The 20,288-nt window shown below is 56.4% G+C and overlaps 1 protein-coding gene across 4 annotated transcripts; it reads right to left on the bottom strand.

Annotated features, from left to right (window-relative positions):
- On the bottom strand, positions 207-16,628 carry ZMIZ2 (zinc finger MIZ-type containing 2). Of its 4 annotated transcripts, none has more exons than XM_018047032.1 (20): positions 16,181-16,286; positions 10,089-10,223; positions 9,810-9,924; positions 9,302-9,504; positions 8,871-9,063; positions 8,355-8,618; positions 8,027-8,203; positions 7,269-7,346; positions 6,896-7,064; positions 6,106-6,250; positions 5,818-6,028; positions 5,056-5,161; positions 4,688-4,845; positions 3,730-3,797; positions 3,399-3,467; positions 2,907-3,151; positions 2,236-2,405; positions 1,913-2,152; positions 1,557-1,592; positions 207-1,196 (listed from the first exon to the last, which is right to left on the bottom strand). In XM_018047032.1, the coding sequence occupies exons 2-20, from the start codon at positions 10,136-10,138 to the stop codon at positions 1,089-1,091; spliced, it is 2,805 nt and encodes a 934-aa protein (XP_017902521.1). In that variant the 5' UTR covers positions 10,139-10,223; positions 16,181-16,286; the 3' UTR covers positions 207-1,088. The 4 variants fall into 4 exon arrangements, with proteins under 4 accessions (XP_017902521.1, XP_017902522.1, XP_017902520.1 ...); XM_018047031.1 differs by lacking the exon at positions 16,181-16,286 and adding an exon at positions 16,524-16,628 and having other exon boundaries at positions 865-1,196; XM_018047033.1 differs by lacking the exon at positions 1,557-1,592.

The following is a 20,288-nucleotide window of genomic DNA, read 5'->3' as shown; positions in this document are numbered from 1 at the left end:
CTGAGGCAAGCCCACACAGTGACGTGGTGGCAGATGTGTCTCCCAGTCCTGGTGACACTTCACAAATAGCTCTCTAGCCAGAGCCAACTTGGAAAATTCCAGGGACAAGGAAATTTACCACGGGTTGCAAATAGCTGGGCCTTGCCTTGAGCAGGGAGCCCCGCCCATGTGTGGTAAGCAGGTTGAGCAGGAAGGAGGGACTGCCAGGCCCACCACGAGGGAGTCCTTTAATAGAGACAGGCAGACAGGGGACACGACTTGGCCCTGCACCTAGAGTGTGGTGGCCCCTCCGCCCCCACCTGGCGTGGCCCCAGGGTGGACGTGGGAGGAGAGGTGGATTTAAAAAACACTGTGGGACCAACTCTTCACGCTTACAGAAAAGGGCAACTTGGGGGGAACAGGCTGCTGGAGAATCTGCACGTGGAGCTGAGTCTGAGCCCAACGGCCAGCAGGAGGGAGCCTGCTGCCCCCCACCCCTCCTGGCCTGCACATGGGTGAGGGCAGGAGCCCACGGAGACCCAAGCTGCACAGAGGGACCAGCCACCCTACATCTATTAGTGTTTCTACACTATGTACACTATTGTGCTTTAGAGCCCCCAACCCCCAGCCTCAGCCTGAAGCCCCTGCCATAGCGGGCTGGGCGAGACTAGGCCCCAGGACAGAGTAACCCACTCTTTGCTGGCCTAGGGCCAAACGGGTCATTGAAACAGAAAGGTCAACGCTGGACAAGATGCAGGCTGGTGGGAGCAGGCGGGGTGGGGGCCTGGGTGAGGCTGGAGTTCAGGGGTGGTGGGTATGCATGAACCAGGCAGGGCTGGACAAGCATGGGCTGGTACCGATGGGGGCAGGGCTGGGCATCTCCTCAAAAACAGTTCTGCAGCTGCAAACTGGGCCAGTGAGAACCCTGCCCCAGGGCCCCCCTCCCAGCCAGTGCAGTTCGGCCTCCAGCAGCCAGGTGTCAGGGGTGGGTCCCAGCTCCAGGTGTACACGTGGGGAGGGCCGCTGGTGTCAGGTGAGGCTGGGCTGGAAAGAATGGTGCGAGACATCGGTGGGCATGTCCCTGTCAGCCAGGTGGTCGACAGATAGGATCAGTTGTTCTCGAAGAGAGAAAGCAGGTCATCGTTGCTGTTCGTGGGGAGGTCGGGTGGGCCCAGGTAGGACAGCAGCTCATCGGGGTTAGTCAGTTCTGGAAGCAGCTGGGGACAAAGCAAACCTGATAGCAGCTCTGGCCTCAGACCTGCCACATCATCCCAATCGGGTCCCCAGGCCCAGCCGGGAAGTGGGGTGCCCCCCCCCCCACCAGCCTCCAACACAGGCTAGCACCAGAGCCCCTCAGTCTGCTCCTCACAGGGCCTCTTCCTGCCAAAGACTGCTCTGCAACCAGGAATCACTTGTGTTAAGCTGTCCAAGGACAACATGGGACACCCCAGCCCGTGAGGGGTCCTGAACACGAACAGCATGAATGCAGAAGGTGGAATTTTCTGCTTTGAGCTGTGCTGTCCACATTTTTTCACGTTGAACTTTGTATTCATTTATCAGGATGGAGGGACAATCACCTGTCTTTTATGCACTGGTTCTGGCTCGCACACCACCTGTGAGTCAGACAAGTCAAGTCAGACCCTAAGGCCGGTGTCATTGGCCACAAGCCAAGTCTTCCCGGGGACTCTGCATGTGCCACGTTGGCGCACAGGTCCCGAGAACCAGGTGCCTGGACACAATCACCCCATAGCTACTCTGGACACCTAACACTCAACAAAAATGCTGGCATCACCCAACCAGCTCTCCCCAAGTCTGGAAGCCATGGAGGAGTCACTGTCTTTGCTTCTATGAAGTGCATGGACCCTGGGGACAACAGATAAGCACCCCCGAGCCCCAGCTCCAAGTGCTCCCCAGCACAGGGCCCAGTACTCACGTCCAGAGCCGGTTCCGGGGCCTCCCCTGCCCCAGACATGGGGGCCCCCATCATGCCTGTGGCAGCACTGAAGGCCAGCTCGCTGAGAGGCCCCGAGTTCACTGGGCCCAGAGCTGGCCGGGATGCTGGGGGAGGGTTTGGATGATGCAGCTGGGGCCCTGGGGGGCCTCCAAGGTTAGGGGCGTGCAGCCCCGGGGGCCCTGGGTTATGGGCTGAGTCCAGGTGACCTGCTGGTGCCATCTGAGGAGGAGAGAATAACCTAGTAAAACAGCTCGAGGGCTCCCTGGGGGGACACCTCCACAGCCCCTTGACTTGACACTGACCTGGCCTGGGAGGCAGGGGCCGGACTTCTCTGGTGTAAGGAGGTTGCTGGGAATGTCGGATTGATAGGAGACAGGCGGAGGCCCTGGGGTGAACTCAGTCAGGGTTGGGGTGCTGGGTGTGGTGGGTGGGAAGGATTCGGGGAAGGTCCCGGGTCCCAGGAAGCTGGAACCTGAGAGAGGAGAGCCAGATCCGGGTGAGGGCAGGGGGCTCATGCTGGCTGAGCCACGAGGGCAGACTGGCCACAGCACGGGTGGGACTCACTGCGCTCGCCCAGAGGATGCTGGCCTTTATGGAAGTTGCTACTTGGGAAAGGGCATTTCTTCTCGTTGTTGCTGGGGGTAGTGGTCATGACACTGCCAGGAGGCTGCGAGGGGACAGGAATGGGACCCACCACACCCAGATACTCCCACCCGCAGGGCTGGATGGGGCTGGTCTGGAAGTGTGCCAACACAGACCTCTGTTCCAAACCTCTGGGGAGGTGGGCACAGCCATAGCCTGGGCCCCGCTGCCCATCCCCCACACCCAGCTGGGCATCTGTACCCCCAAGTCCCCAACCAGGCCCCCAGGCTTGCGGACCTCAGAGCAACGTGTTCACAGGCGGCAGGCTGGTGGGAGAGGCTGGATCATCGCCCAGGGCCCTAATTTTCCAGGGCGAGTCCCCTGTACTCACCCTGGCTAGGGTAGTCGCCAGGGGCCGGGGCTGAGGCGGGTTGCAAGGGGGTGAAGGGCACGGCACCCGGGCCCAGGGCAGCGATCATCTCCATCACGCTGGGCATGAGCATGTGGGCAGGGCTCACAGTGCGGCAGCGCTTCAGCACTGGCCCATCTGGCTCTTCCTTGACGTGTAAGTCAGGCTTCACCGGCACTGGCTTCCAGCTGCACGTGGGGTCGATGGTGATCTCCTCGTAGTCAGAGCTGGGTGGGGACAGTGGGGCTGGTTACCAGCTGCCCTGCAGCCTCTCCCGGCCCTGCACTGTTCCTAGGCCGACCTTCCACTCAAATGGTTGTGGCTGCCCAGCACACTCCACGTGCCTGTGGCATGCAGGTGGACATGGATTCTGTCCATGGCCTGGAGCTGAGCCTGCTCCATGCTGAGTCAGCACGGGGTGTCTCCGCGCCTGTCCCAGGGCTGCCCTCTGGGGCTGCAGGAAAGCAGACTTACTTCTGAATGTAAATGAGGATGCCCAGCATGTACTGGTCCACCTCCAGGCCCTCCAGCAACGCCGTCTTGCTGTAGGAAACCAAGGGGACACAGCTCAGAAGGCTGGCCTGACCTCACCTAGGGCACGGGCCCCGTCACATCTCCGCCCTCTATGTGAAGTGACCCTGTGTGAGGTCGCTGCCTCGAGCAGCACCAACCTTCCAGGCCTGTACTGTGAGCCCCACATCTGGGGCAGGCACTTCTCAGTGCTGATGGAAGGAAATGACTGTATTGTCCCTGAGGACGTGCCACCCACCCCCAGAGCCACGGGGACCGTCTCTGACACACTCACTTGCACACAGGGCACCTCCAGGTCCCTCGCTCACAGTTAAGCTGTAAATAGGACTCCAGGTCAAAGCACTGCAGACAAAGGGGAGACAGTTACTCACACTGGGGCTGGGGGTAACCTGGCCCTGCAGTTCCAGGGACGTAGGGCTTATTTACTGCATGTTTGAGAAGGCGCATGTGCCAGGCTTTCACCGTGGCACCATCCTCAAGTAAGAGATAGGATGCCTACGGAGCCCTCACGGGAATGACATGCGGCCAAAGCAAGAACTGGCCAACCGTGCTGATAGGGAACAACCTCCAGGACATGGTGCGGAAGAAAAACATGACGTACAGCGATGGGTATACTGCTTATGTAACCAAAAGGTGGGGAGTGAGGGGGAGGGTGCAGGTACTTGTCTACCCACAGTGCTTCTGCAGAAAGAACCTAAGGTGCTGCTCCTGGGGGCAAGGCAGGGAGCAGACTGTGCCCTGCATCCCCGATGCTGTTTGAAATCGGAGCCCCAGGACTTCCCTGGTGGCCCAGGTGGGTCCATGCTCCCAATGCAGGGGGCCTGGGTTTGATTCCCGGTCAGGGAACTCTATCTCACATGCTGCAACTAAGAGTTCACATGCTGCAACTAAAGATTCTGCCCATAGTAACTGAAAGATCCTACATGGCCGCAACAAAGACTGAAGATCTGCACGCCACAACCAAGACGCAGCGCAGCCAAGTAAGTAAGTAAAAGAGCAAATAAGTAAAATACAATGAAGTCCCAAGAACCCAGTAAAATGGCTGTTACACTTAGGATAATATTAGAAGAAACAAAAGCCCAGCCTGAGGGAAGAGGGCAGGGGAGCCAGGCTGCCCGTCCACTGACTGGCCTGCCCTGCCACCCACCAGCCGAGGTGCTCAGAGGCCACATCCGCCAAAAACAGTTAAACGGCAGCAAAAGCTTTGGCAAAGCACTGTGGTGACCACACACCTGTATGTGGCGACAGTCGTGGCCCCGGGCAGGCAGCTGGATCCTGCGGAAGGTGATGGGGCACTTGAGGGCCACCTTGATGGCCGTCTGCTCCACCCCATCCTCTCCGTTGGGCCCCGGGGTGCCAGGGATGGTTCCGCTGCTGAAATTCCGCTTTACTGACACCAACAGGGGAAAGCAGGATGTGAGCGAGGGCTGCCAAGCGGGACTAGGCCACTGCTAGCTCAGCACCTCTGAGGACCATTCTGGGACTGACCGCTACCCTCTGCATGGAGCCCCGACCCAGAGGAGACAGCCTTGTCTAACATGGGGACGTGCCAGGTGTGGCAGTGGCCCCAGCAGAGCTGAGGAGCGCGAGGGCCACTCACTCTTGGTGATGCAGTGCTCGGCGGGCAGGAGGCGCTTCTTGAGGAGGCCCTGCAGCACTGAGCGGACGGATGGCCGATGCACCAGCTGCAGCACGAAGAGGTGGGACTGCAACGGGAGGGATGTGGTCAGCGGGGTGTGGCCCGGGGAGGCTCGTGCTGGCCCACTCTCCTCTCACAGCTAATGCACAGGCAGGCTACTGCCGCGCCTCCCCGGGCAGTCAGGAGCCCACACCCACACCTATCGGTAAAGCTCACTGTGTATCCACACCAGTATTCAACCATGGCCTCTCTGTTGAAACAATTATTCGAGAGGCCCCTGAGTGCACCCTGCCTGCAGCATCCACTGGTATCCTATGCTGGGTCCACGTGATACCCCAGGCCCACAGGGCCGCATCAGGGCTGCCTTGCCTCCACTCCCTCCCACCTAAGCTGATCAGAGCTGTGCATCTAAGTGCCTCTTCTAGTGCTGGATCTGGAGCTGCCGGAACCCAGATGACTCCTTAACAAGGACTCAGGGTCAGCTGGGACTTGGGACTTTGTGAGCTTCTTCCAGGAAAGAGGCAAGCTTAGTTTGCTTCTCTTACATAACTAACATTTGATTCTTACATGAGCATCAAATCTAGTTACTGAACCTAACCAGAAAGCTGCCAGGACATTTTTAACTGAGACCCTTTTCTCAAAGGCCTATCACGGGAAGGAAGAGAGCCAGTGCCATCTTCTTCAGTGATGATGGCCCCATCCTGCCCTGCTATGGGCACTCACACAGCAGCAGGCGGTGACAGTGATCTGGATGGTGTTGCGGCCCGGCTGGCACACGTGCTTCAGGTAGAGAGGCTTGTGGGAGGTCTTGTTGTCACCGCGCTCGATGGTGAGCGGGGTGGCATTGACGCTGACCTGCACGGAGGCCGGCCAGTTGGTGTTCATCTGCCGGTCCTCGTGGTGGTAGCACTTGAACTGCAGTTCCAAGTCAGGCCTGCATGGGGAGGACGGACGCTGAGAGTCGGGGGGCGGCGGGTGGGGCCGCGAGCCGTGGGGCAGGCGTCCGCTCACCTCAGCATCAGGGTCTTGTAGACGGAGTCTCGGAGCTGGAAGGCATGGTTGCTCACCGCCAGATTGTGCTGCAGGCGGAAGGGCTCCAGGACAACCCCGTCCCGCACGGGGAAGGTCAGCCGCAGCTCGTCACAGGGGCCGCTGCCTGGAAGTAGGCCACGCAGGTGTGAGCAGGCCACCAGCCCTTGATGGCCACCAGGCCAGGCCTGCCCCTTCCCCCATCGTGGGATCCATGGTAGAGGGGAGTGTGGCCCCTCCTCCCCTTCCATGGGGCTGGGGCTTAGGATAGCATCTCTCTTAGGACTCTGGGCTCGGCCTTCACCTCCAATGGAAACAGGATCTTGGTGTCCTGCTATTCTTCCCTGCCTCCGTCGCCTAGCCCAATGATCCCTGCATTATGACTCTAACAGAACAAGCTCCCCACCCAAAAAGGTGGTGCTTCTGGTGCTTTCAGAGGGAGCAGGAGGCAGAAGGGGTGTCAACGGGCCACCTGCCACCACCCTGGTGCTCAAGTCAGGGTTTTAAGACCCCAATTGCTGCTGCTGCTGCTGCTGCGGTGGTCTCCCAGATATCAGGAGTGGGCTTCTGGGGGCCCATACATACCCTGGAACCATACCCAAAACTTTGGGTGTATGGCTATTTTTCTAGAGGTGATCTACACCTCGAATAGATTTTCAAAGAGTTCCATTAACAGAAAATAAAGGTGAAGCCTTCCCCTCACCCCTCAAGTTCCCTGGAGGACTCTCCAGAGCCCCCTGCCCACCTGTCCTGAGAGCAGACCTCAACTCACCAGGCGGCGATGGATGTAAGTTGCTCACACTGGGCTTGAGGTCAGGCAGGAAGGGAGACTTGACCTCCTGGCTGGTAGACATGTAGGGGATGCTGCTGCCGGGGGTCATGGGTGGTGTGGGGCTCCCGGGCAGTGGGGAGCTGGGGTAGCCAGGGATGGAACGAGCAGGCTGTAGGGTGGAGCAAACAGCAGAGGTGGACTAGTAAGGGGGTGCTTGTTCCTGGAGCACCCGCTGGGAACAGTCAGGCCAGGGATGGGCAGGGGACAGCCCCAGGGGGCCTTGGTTGGGCCTCCACATGTCCTCCTGCCTGAGTGCCCTGTCTCCCTGCACCCACCCTGTGAGCCTCCCGCCCACTTGCCCATCTGGCCATACCCCACTCAGGCCAGGCTGGCTGTAGCTGATGCTGCCCCCGTTGAAGCTGGCACCCTGCCCGTTGAACTGTTCTGCAGGCTGCAGGAGAGAAAACCGCGTGTGCCTGGGGCTGCCGCCTGCCTCTGAGCAGGGCCTGGAACTGATCCTAGGAGAGGGCTGGGGACAAGGGGACTCAGCACATGCATGGGTGGGTGTTGGCCTCTTTTCTTCTTTATACATTTTTTGGGTTTTCCAAATAGTCTACAGGGAGCACACACAGATTTCATAATTTACAGAATCACCACTACAGAAAAAGAGCTGACCCCACACATCAAAGGGATTTACAGGGAAGCCACAGAGGCTGAAAGGACATAGGTACTCACATCTCCTCACCCTTCTCCAGCAGCACCTCTATCACTCAGGCCCTTCCTGACCCCTCTGGCCTGTCCCCTCGCTGGGTTACTTGGCAGCAAGCAAAGGGAATAGGGATACTTTTCCCTAAAGTGGCTTGGTACTTGCCTGATACTCCCTGGTACTCCCTATTCCATATCTCATGGTGCAGGAGCCTCTCACAGAGGCTCCTTTCAAACCTGAATGTCTCTCCTGGGAGCTGCCCTACACTGGTCAGGACCCCTGTGAAGCTTGTGGCTGCCTGGCCACCTGAGCACTCCGGGGCCCACTCCCCAGCCAGCCCTGGCTGCCTCAAGGTCTGTCTGTGTCCCACGGTGCTGGGCGCGGGGCTGGCTGGGGTCGCAGAGGCCGGGGTGAGCCGGCCCTACCTTGTAGTGTGGTCCCGCAGGGCTGGCGGTGGACAGGGATGGGCTCGTGCCCTGCTGCAGGGGCAGCCTGTGCCCGGGGTAGGAGGATGGAGCAGGGGGCTGCCCGGGGCCAGGTGCGTACTGGGTGGCAGCAGGTGTATACTGGCCTCCTGGCAGGTACTGCTGCCCAGGGTACACCTGAAGAAGGAAAGAGGCAAAATGCCAAGAAGAGGTGTTGGGGAAGCCGATTCCCACCAAGGGACGGCAGTGTCCCTCATCAGGCAAGGCCAGTTCTCTCACACACAACGCCTCTGATGGCCCTCATGGGGAGGGAAGCCCAGCTACTCACCTCGCCCGAGTAGGCTCTCTTGACACCCTGTCGGGGCAGTGGCTGGGCCTGGGGGGGGCCCGGGTACCCTTGCTGGGGCAGGCGCTGCCCTGCATAGAGGGGCGCCATGCCCGCTGCCCGAGTGGGGTTCATGCCCATGGGGCTCATGCTGGAGGGGCCCATCAGCCCTCCCACGCTGGCCGGGTTCATGCTGCTGGGCACGCTGGGTCCTCGGGGACCACCGTGCTGCAAGAACTGGCTGTTAAAAGACTGTCCAGCCCCCATCTGGGAAAAGAAGACAAGAACCATCCAGACCTTACCCACCAATGTGGGCGCCACCCCCAAGCCCACCCCTTGCAGGCAGGCTGTCCCCAGCCCAGGTCCTCTCCCCTCAGCTCCCCACTCCCTTCCTGTCTCATCTCCATCAGCCCTGGAACACGGCCTGCGTGCCCCCAAGTCCTCCACCCTGGTTGCCTGACAGGCCTGTCTTCTGGGCCAGCACACATGGGCCACACAGGAGGAGCAGCGGGGCCTCACCGCTCCGTACTGGCTCAGCTCCTGACTCTGCTTCTCCTGGAGGGCGGCCACGGTGGCTGTGGCTGTGGCGGTGGCCGTGGCGGCGGCAGCAGCCACTGCAGCAGCCGCCGCTGCTTGAGTGAAGTCGGTGGATGGCCGTGCGGCGTGTGAAGGGAGGCCCAGGCCCCCTGGACCCCCTGGGCCGCCCGCATACCTGCAAGAGACAGAAGGCTCGGCTCTGAGGCACTTCCCTGGCCTCTCCTGGGGGGCACACGGGACCTATAGGGAGCCCCATTCTTTCCCAGACACCCCATCATTAGCTCCGGAGCTGACAGGAGCAGCAGAGTCACAGTAACTCCTGAGCACACAGTTCCCTGGTGCCCAACAAGCAAGAAGCATCGCCCCCCAGAGGGCTCCTGGCACGCCTGCCAGGTGAGGAGGGCCCTGCTTACCCGGTAGTGAAGCCAGGGCCCCCGGGGTAGCCCCCGCGGCCATACACCCCTTGTGGCACGTAGCCCTTGCTGGCACCACCCTCACCGAACGCCTGCTGTCCGAGGCACTGTGGGGAGCTCAGGGCGGAGCTGCCGCCTGCCATGCCGGGCATCATGGAGCTGCTGGGGGGGCTCCCTGCAGGGCCCATGGGGTTCCCCAAAACCTACAAGGAACCGAGAATCACTAAAGGAGACCATGCAAACAACCTGCTTTGTGCAGTGGTTCTAAAGCGCTGGAAAGAAGAGGCCTGGCAGGTGAGGAGGTGGAGCTGGGGACAGAGGGGAGGCGTGGTCCAGAGGGGTGGTGGGGAGCTGTGCACAGGTGGGGGTGTGGAGGCCAGGATCCCATGTCATGCATGGAAGAGCTACTCTCTGAGAAGGTGGGAGACTCAGGAAGCCCTAGCTCCACGCCTCCAAGACCTGAGCTGGGCGGTGACGCCTCCCAGGGTGGGGCCAGGGCTGGGCTCACCTGGCTCTGTGCTGCGTTGCCGACTCCCCACACGGTTGTGACCACAGACAGCGATCCTGCTGGCTGAGTGGCACTCTGTTGCCAAGGCACCGCCTCATATGCGAATGGACCATCACTGCACAGAGAGGCACAGGTGGGGAGCCTGAGTCAGGAGGCCTCCGGTGCCGAGAACCCCACCGGGGAGGATCTGAAGGCTGAGAGCAGTGGGGTCCCACTCCGCCACCACCCTCCCAACGTTCTGAGGCCTGAGAGGGGAGGGCAGCCGGAGCCCCCACTCACCTGTGTGGTGCGGGGGGCAGGGCAGGTTTCATGGGGTTCATGGGGTTCATTGGCTTGGGAACAGCCTGAAGGCCAGGTCTGTGGGAGACAGGAAGCGGCCCTCACCGGTGCTCACGTGAGACTCGGCTGCTCTGGCTGCGGGAACAAGGGGGACAAAAGTGCGTGGAGACACACCTGGGAGAACCAAGTCCTGTCCTGCCTCTGCTCTCACGGATGTAAAGTAGGGAGGGTGGCGGGGACCCGGGGGCCCACTTGGCGTGCGGGTGGGAGGTCAGGCCACCCTGGCATTGGCCCAAGCTTACACTGCCCACCCTAGCAAACCTCTGCTCACCCCACCTCCCCTACATCTAGCCCAGAAGCCAGCATTAGCCTTTGCTGGTCAGGCCCTGCCACCAAGAGCCCCTAATACCTTTGGAAGATGGACGGCGGCTTTCTGATCCCCAAAACCTTCCACATTCCCCCTCCCTACATGAAGGCGTGGATACACATAAAAGCCAGGGAGCATTCAGGACCCAACTGCCAGAATCCTCCCCGGCCCCTCTGCTCCAACCACACACAAGGTCCCAGGGTGGAGGGCAAAGCCAGAAGCACATAGGAAGCCAACATGAGGCACTGCCCACGGTGGGCAGGCCGTCCAGATGCCAGAGTCACAGGGTCAGCTATCCCCCACCAGCCAGACTGGGGGGTGGTTGTGTGTGTGTATGGGACGCCTGCTGGAACTCAGTGTGGGGTCAGCAGCTCATCCTTGGCTGGCAGCCCCCACCCCAGGGCAGCAGAAGGGTGACATGTGCCCACTCCCTCGTTCTGAGGCCAAGGGGGCTGCCTGGGGCAGACCTAACCGCTACAGATCGCCTGACGTCCAGGGTGATGATGCAACAAAGCAGGGCCACACACACAGTGCAGTGGGCAGAGGGCTGGTGGCGACCCTGTGGAGACATAGTGGACACTCATGGAGCTTGTGTGCTGATGCTGGAAAGGGGGGATGATTCCTCCCACAGTGTGGGGCCAGCTCTCTTCCACTTGGCGCCTCAGAAAACCAGCAAGACAGTGGTTGGCTTCTCCTCCAGGCTGCCAACGCCTTCAGACACCGCTGCAAGCAAACCCTTCACCTACCCGGCCGAGGGCCCTAGCTGGCACTCCCAGGGCCACCTTCCACACACACTCCACTTAGCCTAACCACCGTGGCCATGGTTCTCAGGAGGTCTCAGCCTCCTCCTCAGAACTCACATTGCCTGCCTCTGGCTCAGGAGCGAGAGGACAGCCCTGGGACTACTCAAGCCCAGAGCTTACACTCCATCAGGACCTCACGGACAGGGCAGCCCCAGGGAGGCAGGGTTACAATCACATCCTGTGCAAAATCCGTTCTGAAGGCACCTGGAGCTGGGGCTCCTCCACAGTCTTTCCACAGGACCCCAGAGCAGGTCAAGGAAACAGTGGGGACTATGACTTGGGCCCCAGGCCCCCCACAGAGCACTGGGGAAAGCAGGTTCTGGAACTGGAGCCAGGGCTGGGAGGGGAGGTGATGGATTAGACAAGCAGAGGAAGGAGGCATCTGGTGGGCTTGGCCACCTCACACCTGACCCTGCCCTCCTTCGCTATGCTCCTCCCCAGAGGAGTCAAGCTCCAGACCATGTGACAACCAGGAAGCAGAGGCCAAAAACACAAGGGGCCGGTGGCTCCAGAAGGCTCAGGGGTCGCTGGACTCCGGCCTGGGAGCCAGAATCACCCAGCCAGGCAGGGGAAGGCTGGTTGTCCCCAGGGGCGGCAACCACCAGGATGGTGATGCTGTAATGAGGGATGAGGGGGGCCTCCAAAAGATAGAAACTCCCCCCAGACCTGCTGAGTGGGGCCTGAAGCAATACAGGGGGTTTTCAGGACTTACAACATAGGAAAGCTACTCTAGACTGTGGTGTTGGCAGGGGGATTGACTCAGAGGTCAATAGAACAAACTAGACAACTCAATAGAGACCCACACAAACATACCCAATGGACAAAGTTTTTGACAAAGATGCAAAAAGGAGGAAAGACAATATTTTCAACAAATGGTGCCGGACCTATTGGACATGCAAAGGCAAAAGACAAACATAAACAAAAAACTCCCCTAAACTTAGAAATTTACTTGAAGTGGGTCATGGATTTTAAACGTATAGCACAAAATTGTAAGAACTTTCTTAGGTTTGACACCAAAAGCATGATTCATAAAAGGAAAAACTGAAAATTTCTGTTCTGTGAAGGACCCCACAAAGAGGATGAAAAGACAAGTTACAGACTGGAAGAAATATCTGCAAGCCACACATCTGACAAAGGACAAGTATCTAGAATATATAAAGAATTCTCAAAATGCAAAAGTTAAAATTAGAAGACAGGCAAAAGATATGGAGACATTTCACCAAAGAGGATGTACAGATGGCAAACAAACATCCGAAAAGATGTTCACCATCACTGGCCATCAGAGAAATGCAAATTAAAACCACACCGAGGTATCACTACACACCTACCATGATGGCTAAAATAAACAGTGTGATTTCTCTGGTGGTTCAGTGGCCAAGACTCTGCATTCCCAATGCAGGGGGCCTGGGTTGGATCCCTGGTCAGGGAACTAGATCCCACATGCTGCAAAGATCCCACAGGCCACAACTAAGACCTGTCACAGCCAACAACAAAAAAAGTGACACCATCAAATGCTGGCTAGGAGAAACTGGGTCTCTCATGCATGGTTGGTGGGAATATAAAGTGGTACAGCCACTCTGAAAAATGATCTGCTAGTTTCCTATAAAACTAAGCATGCAGCCACTAGACAACCAGGGCTTCCCTGGTAGCTCAGGTGGTAAAGAATCCTCCTGCAATGAAGGAGACTTGGGTTTGATCCCTGGGTTGGGAAGATCCTCTGGAGGAAGGCATGGCAACCAGTATTCTTGCCTGGAGAATCCCCATGGACAGAGAAGCCTGGTGAGCTACAGTCAATGGGGTCCAAAGAGTCAGACACGACTGAGCGACTAAGCACACAGCACACTATACAACCCAGCAACTGTATTCCTGAACATTTATCTCAGAGAAGTGTAAACCTAGGTTCACACAAAAATCTGTATGTGAATATTTATAGCAGTTTTATTCCTAAGCCAAAGAATGGAAACGCAGATATCCTTCAGTGGTGAAGAGCTAACCAACTGTGAGCCTGGAGACATAAAAAGGCAGGGCTACTGATACAGGCACCAACCTGCAGGAATCTCCAGAGAACCATGCTGCATGGAAAAAGCCAGTCCCCAAAGGTTACACATTGTATGGTTCCCTTTACATAACATCCTTGAAATGACAGAATTACACAAATGGAGAGCACACGGGTGGCGGCCAGGGGTTAAACGTGGAGAGCAGGGAAGCGAGGCCAGTGGGAATATAGAAGGTGGGCGTGGAATATCTGTATCAACTGTATTGATGGAGTTGTACTCTCCTGTGATGTTGTGCTACACTTTTATAAGATGTTACCACTAGGGAAAAGTTACAGAGCTCTCTGTGTCATTTCTTGTAACATCTTAAGAATCTATAATTCTCTCAAACTACAAATTTATTTAATGTACAACCACCACCAGCTCTCTCTCCCCACAGAGATGCCCAAGGCCATCAATTCCCACACTAAAGCTGGCTGGATTGGCCAGGCCCACTTTGCTGTCCCAAAGGGAAGAGCAGGAAGAAGACAGACGCCCCCTGGCCCGGGTCAGAGCCCCAGGGGAGGCTGTATTAGTTCACAAGTGCAGCTTCTCTAACGGCGGCTCACCAGAACTCAGCCCCACTTTGAGTTCAGAGGGTGGAGTGAGGCCCAAGACTTGCATTTCCAGTAAGTTTGCAGGTGCTGCTGCTGGTACCACAGTTTGAAAGCCCCGGAGAGCTGGGGAGGAGGGGGGACAGGGCAGGTGCAGGGCGGGGGCCTCTGTGGAGGCTGCTGGTCTGGGGCCCAGCACAGCTTCCTACATCACGTGAGTCTGGGGAATTCCACCCCTATGACTTCTCTGCTGTGGACAAGACCACAGACATTTCCAGTTCGCCCCGCCCCCGAGCTTACTGAACGGGGGCAGTGACTTCCTGCCAAGCTCCTGAACCAAGGCGGCTCTCTTCCCTGACAAGCCCTAAACTCTTCAGGTTGGGGACTGGGGAACCCTCTGCTTCTGACAAAGGGAGAGAGATGTGGTGTGAGTGCAGACCCTCCTCCCACCTCCTGGCTGTGAGAGGAAGAGTTAAGAAGGAGCCTGGATGTGTGCAGGGCCAGGGCCAGCCTCTGGCGGCTTCCTGCTGGTGGGGGGCTTTCCCTGTACATCAACTCTCACTGCAAGCCAGGACCTTGGCAGAAAGCCCTGGCGTGATGTCAGTCTAGAAGGCCACATGGCTTTCTGGGGGTCAGATCACATTTTCCTCCAGTAAAAGAGCTACAGACAACTCACTCCTCACATCCCCCTTTCCCAGGACCTCAGAGCATCTGCACTGCTGTCTCCAAAGGCAGACGTCACCATGGGTCAACCTCTTCTGCCCCCACTCCATGCTCCTTGCCTACGCACCCAGCAGCAGCACGCCTCGCAACCACCCACCAGACCCCAGGAGGACAGTGCCAACATAGTCATAGAACAGGGACTCGCTGCCTCCTCTAGCACAGGGAATCCACAGTTCCCGATGACGGGCCCCAACTAGAGGAACACTGGAGTCAAACAGGCTCAGACGAGGAAAATGAACAGCTCAAGCGTCCCAGGAGGACATAAAAGTGGGGGCTCACATGCTCAAGTGGCTGAAGTCCTGCCCCTCGACTTGGAAGGCCACACACTGACTGGCTGAAGTGTTCAGAGTTCATCAAAGGTGCCCAGGAAGGAGCATTGCTCAATGGCACAGGTGTGGGAAATTCCAGAGAACAGCTGAAGGGCTGCCCTGCCCTGAGCCTCAGTTTACAATGTGGAAAATGGGTACATGGTGGCCACTCTAGGACTAAGAGAGGGGAGGGCACATGACCACCTTAAATCATCAGCCCCAGCTCCCATCCTGGATCCAAGGGCTAGTGGACACTCCATGGGGAGGCCTGGCTGCCTCTGGAGATCAGTCCTATGATTGGGAGTCCTCCCCAGGCACAGCCTACCAGTCCTTCTGAATCTGTTATTCATTATCTCACCTTTCTCTTTCCAACCAGGAACCACCCTCCAGGTGTGACAAGTCCCCAAGGCCAGTACTCACTGAGTGAGGTTAAGAATCCTTCTCCTATCCTGTTACCTCTATCTAGCTTCTTCAAGGGAAGCCCTCTGGTTCTAGTGTGACAGGATTTGGTGGGTGAGTCTGTGATCGCCCTATCAACTGTCTTACAGATTGAGTCACATGTTCTGTGTATTTCCCTGTGAAATCTTCTGAGATAATACAAATGACTTAAATACATCACCATGGATATTCTGCAACTATCGGGAAGAGAGTATGGGGAACATGATGCAGGGGAGCAGGTCTAGGGGAGGCAAGAACGGTTCGGAGGAGCAGGGTAGGGGAAGCAGGATTGGGGGGAACAGGGCAGCGGGGAGCAGATGGGGGAGGCTAGGGTAGGACACCCCTGGGAAGGAGGGCTGGACGCGCTCCCGCCTGAGCTTCAGTATGTCCTGTTGGGAAAACGGTATTTCCACCAAAATCTCGGTTGGGGGGCTGAAAGGTTAGGGTCGCCAGCCCCAGAGCACACCTTTGCGGGTCTCACATCGCGTGCCAACGGCACGCACAGCCCGGAGGGGCCCGAAAGGTGAGCCTTCAGGCCACAGCGCAGAAAGGAGGGAGCGGGGCCAGTTTGGGTGAGGGCCTGTGTGAGGCTCCTGCCCAGACACCTCGGGCGCTTGGACGGATTCCGGCCAGCCCCAACAAAGGCTCAGGTGAGGGGTGGCCTCGGCGCGCAGCGGACCAGTCGGCCCAGGACCACGACGCACGCGCCGCAGGTGCGGCAGGTGGGCGGCAGGGGCGGCTCCAGCCCCGCCGGGGCCCCGCCGAGGCGATGCAGCGCCGGGCCCGGGGACGCCGCACCTGCCGCCTCCCGCACCTGCCGCACCTGCCGCCCCCGCCGCCCGCACCTGCCCGCCCGGTCCGCTCACCTCCTCGCCGCCCGGCCCGGCCCCTTGCCGCCGCGGCCCCCGGTCCGCGCTGCTCCATGCGCTCAGCCCGCCCTCAGCGCCGCCCGCCGCCCCGGGGCTGCCGCCGCCCGCGCCATCGCGCCGCCGCCCGCTCCGAGGGCACAATGGAGCCGCCGAGTCGCTCATGCATATGCATGACGCCGCGCGCCGGCCCCGCCCCCAGGCCAGAGCAGTGGAGCCCCGAGCCAGCGTTCAGGCGCGGGTGGCCGCGGGCCTGCGCAAGCTAGGGCGGCTGGCCGGCCAGGAGCGGGGCGGGGAGGGAGGACGGGTTGGGGATGATCTGGGCTCCCCGCCCCTTCCACACCTTTCCAGGCGCAGCGTCTGCGGAGTCACCAGCGCTTGCTCTCTGCTCTCTGCCGGGGCGGAGCAGAGGAGGCGGGGCCTGAAAGAGGGCAGATCCAGGAGGAGGGGTGGAACCTGGAGGGTGGGAGGCGGGGCCTGGAAGAGGGCGGAGTCTTGGCGGAGGCTGGGTCTGCGGAGGTGACCCCGTGTCAATGGGCCAGTTCTGGGAGATGTCTTGTAGGAAAAACCACGCAGAATCACACAACTCATTCTCTTCACTGTTCTCTCATCTTCCTAGAGTGCGTCCTGTTGAAACATTGTTAGTCACTCGAGTTCTAGCCAGATGAAGCAACCTCTGTGGTCGGTTGGCATCATCATATGCTATTTTCAGTCTTTAAGTTATTCTCGGCTATTATCTACCCTTCCTTTAGGAAGACTACATTCTCCTGATTACCCACATTTTTTTTTATTGTAGTAAAATACAGTAACAAAGTTTACCATCCTAACCAGTTTTAAGTGTACAGTGGTGTTAAGCACATTCCCCACTATCACATATCCATCACCACCCATAGCTTTTTCATCTCCTAAAAGTGACACTTTGTACTCATCAAACAATAGTTCCCCATCCTCCTCCCACCCACCATTCTACTTTCTGTCTCTGAATCTGACTCCTCTAGGGATCTGATAGAAGTGGAATCATACAGTATTTGTCCATTTGTGACTGATGTCATGAAAGTCCCTCAGTCATGTCCAGCTGTGACCCCATACTCTCTAAGCCAGAATACTGTAGTGGGTAGCCTTTCCCTTCTCCAGGGGATCTTCCCAACCCAAGGATCGAACACAGGTCTCCCATACTGCAGGTGGATTCTTTACCTGCTGAGCCAAAAGGGAAGCCCAAGAATATTGGAGTGGGTAGCCTATCCCTTGGACAACGCGGTAATCAAACCAGTCAATCCTAAAGGATATCAGTCCAGAATATTCATTGGAAGGACTGATACTGATTGGAAGCTCCAATACTCTGGCCACCTGGTACAAAGAACTGACTCATGGAAAAGACCCTGATGCTGGGAAAGATTGAAGGCAGGAGGAGAAGGGGAGGACAGAGGATGAGATGGTTGGATGGCATCACTGACTTGATGGACATGAGTTTGAGCAAGCTCCAGAAGTTGGTGATGGACAAGGAGCCCTGGCGTGCTGCAATTCATGGGGTCGCAAAGAGTTGAACACGACTGAGTGACTCAGCTGAACTAAACTGAATGTCTCGAAGGTTCATTCACATTGCAGCTTGCATAATTTCCCTCCTTTTAAAGGCTGAACAGTATTTCATTTTTGTGTGTATACCACATTTTGTCTATCCATTCCTCCATTGATGGATGCCTCATAATTAACTTGTAATAATGCTGAAATTTCTTCCCTCAAGGCTACCTGAACTCTGTATCTTTGGAGAACCATTACTTCATTGAACAAATATGGTGGCCTGCTATACCCCAGTGACCATGATAGTAACTCCTCTCCTCCCTGCTCCCACTAGAAGGGACAAAAAGAAAGAAATGACTCACCAGGTAACAATCTGTCCATCAATGTGAGGGTTAGGAAGAAAAATAAAAGAAAAATGGAAGATGGGGGAATGCTGGGAAATAGGTTAAAGAGCAGAGGCAGATTCTCTGGAGAGCTGGCCCCAGAAGAGACCCACATGATGAGGGAGGCACACACCATGGAACATGACCTGCTTCTGCCTCCAGGAGGCTGTGAGTTTGGGGGAGTTACCGGCAAGTTCTGGGAAGAGGCCAGAAATGGCCACAGTAGGGTCCTGAATTAGAACTCTGAAGGCAGATCTGTTACCTCCCCAGTGTAACAGCCCTAGAAGACGCTGTTTGGTGCCGGTTCCCTTCTGGATAGTGTTTTCATGTTTGACTATACAGATTGTTAGAAGATTCTCCCTTATTTACCGGAAAACATCTGCCTCCCTAAAGTCTTCCTTCTACAACTGTATAAAATGAGAATTTTGCCTTGGAATCTTCTGTTGAAAGATAAACATGCCCAGTTCTTTTCTTTTTAAAAAATATTTATTTTACTCTGCTGGGTCTCAGTTGAGGCACAAGGAGTCTTCCATCTTTGCTGTGAAATGCAGGATCTTTACTTGCAGCATAGGAACTCTTAGTTGTAGCAGGTGGGATCTAGTTCTCTTGAAACCATAGGTTCAAGAGTGGGACTTGAACCTATGTGCTGGGACTCAAACCCACAAGGCCAGTATTTGAACCCAGCCAAAACCCTGCATGGAATTAGAACCCAGCCAAAACCCATGGAACCTGATTTCAGGACCTAATGAAGCTCAGGTTCTTGATGTCTCATTGCAGAAAGAATCCAGTGAGAGACAAAGTGATAGATAAGAAGTGGATTTATTCAGATTCAGAGAGAAGCACACTAGACACCCAGAGTTTGTGGGCCATTGCAGAGGGCAAGTGCTGCTGCAAAATGTGGCATAGTTAGTTTTTATGCGCTGGGTAATTTCTTATGCTAATGAGTGGGAGGATTATTCCAACTATTTTGGGAAAGAGGTGGGAATTTCCAGGAACTGGGTCACCACCCACTCCTTGGTCTTTTGACAGTGCCTTGGAACTGTCATGATTTAGGTCATACCTGAATGGTCTAGTGGTTTTTCCCACTTTCTTCAATTTAAGTCTGAATTTGGCAATTAGGAGTTCATGATCTGAGCCACAGTCAGCACCCCATCTTGTTTTTGCTGACTGTATACAGCTTCTCCATCATTGGCTGCAACGAATATAATCAATCTGATTTCGACGTTGGCCATCTGGTATGTCCATGTGTAGAGGCTTATCTTGTGTTGTTGAAAGAGGGCATTTGCTATGACCAGTGCGTTCTCTTGGCAAAACTCTATTAGCCTTTGCCCTGCTTCATTCTGTACTCCAAGGCCAAATTTGCCTGTTACTCCAGGTGTTTCTTGACTTCCTACTTTTGCATTCCAGTCCCCTATAATGAAAAGGACATCTTTTTTGGGTGTTAGTTCTAAAAGGTCTTGTAGGTTCTTCATAGAACCGTTCAACTTCAGCTTCTTCAACATTACTGGTTGGGGCATATACTTGCATTACTATGATATTGAATGGTTTGCCTTGGAGATGAACAGAGATCATTCTGTTGTTTTTGAGACTGCATACAAGTACTGCATTTTGGACTCTCTTGTTGACCATGATGGCTACTCCATTTCTTCTAAGGGATTCCTGCCCGCAGTAGTAGATATAATGGTCATCTGAGTTAGATTCACCCATTCCAGTTCATTTTAGTTCACTGATTCCTAGGATGTTGATGTTCACTCTTGCCATCTCCTGTTTGACCACTTCCAATTTGCCTTGATTCATGGACCTAGCATTCCAGATTCCTATGTAATACTGCTCTTTACAGCATCGGACCTTGCTTCTATCACCAGTCACATCCACAACTGGGTATTGTGTTTACTTTGGCTCCATCCCTTCATTCTTTCTGGAGTTATTTCTCCACTGATCTCCTGTAGCATATTGGGCACCTACTGACCTGGGGAGTTCATCTTTCAGTGTCATATCTTTTTGCCTTTTCATACTTTCGTAGGGTTCTCAAGGAAAGAGTGCTATAGTGGTTTGCCATTCCCTTCTCCAGTGGATCACATTCTGTCAGATGTCTCCACCATGACCCATCCGTCTGGTGGCCTCACATGGCATAGCTTAGTTTCATTGAGTTAAACAAGGCTGTGGTCCCTATGATCAGATTGGCTAGTTGTCTGTGATTGTGGTTT

Source organism: Capra hircus, chromosome 4 (genome assembly GCF_001704415.2).
Source record: "Capra hircus breed San Clemente chromosome 4, ASM170441v1, whole genome shotgun sequence".
Classification (NCBI taxonomy): domain Eukaryota; kingdom Metazoa; phylum Chordata; class Mammalia; order Artiodactyla; family Bovidae; genus Capra; species Capra hircus.
The sequence above is the reverse complement of the archived record's forward strand: the minus strand, read 5'-3'. Positions and strand labels throughout refer to the sequence as shown.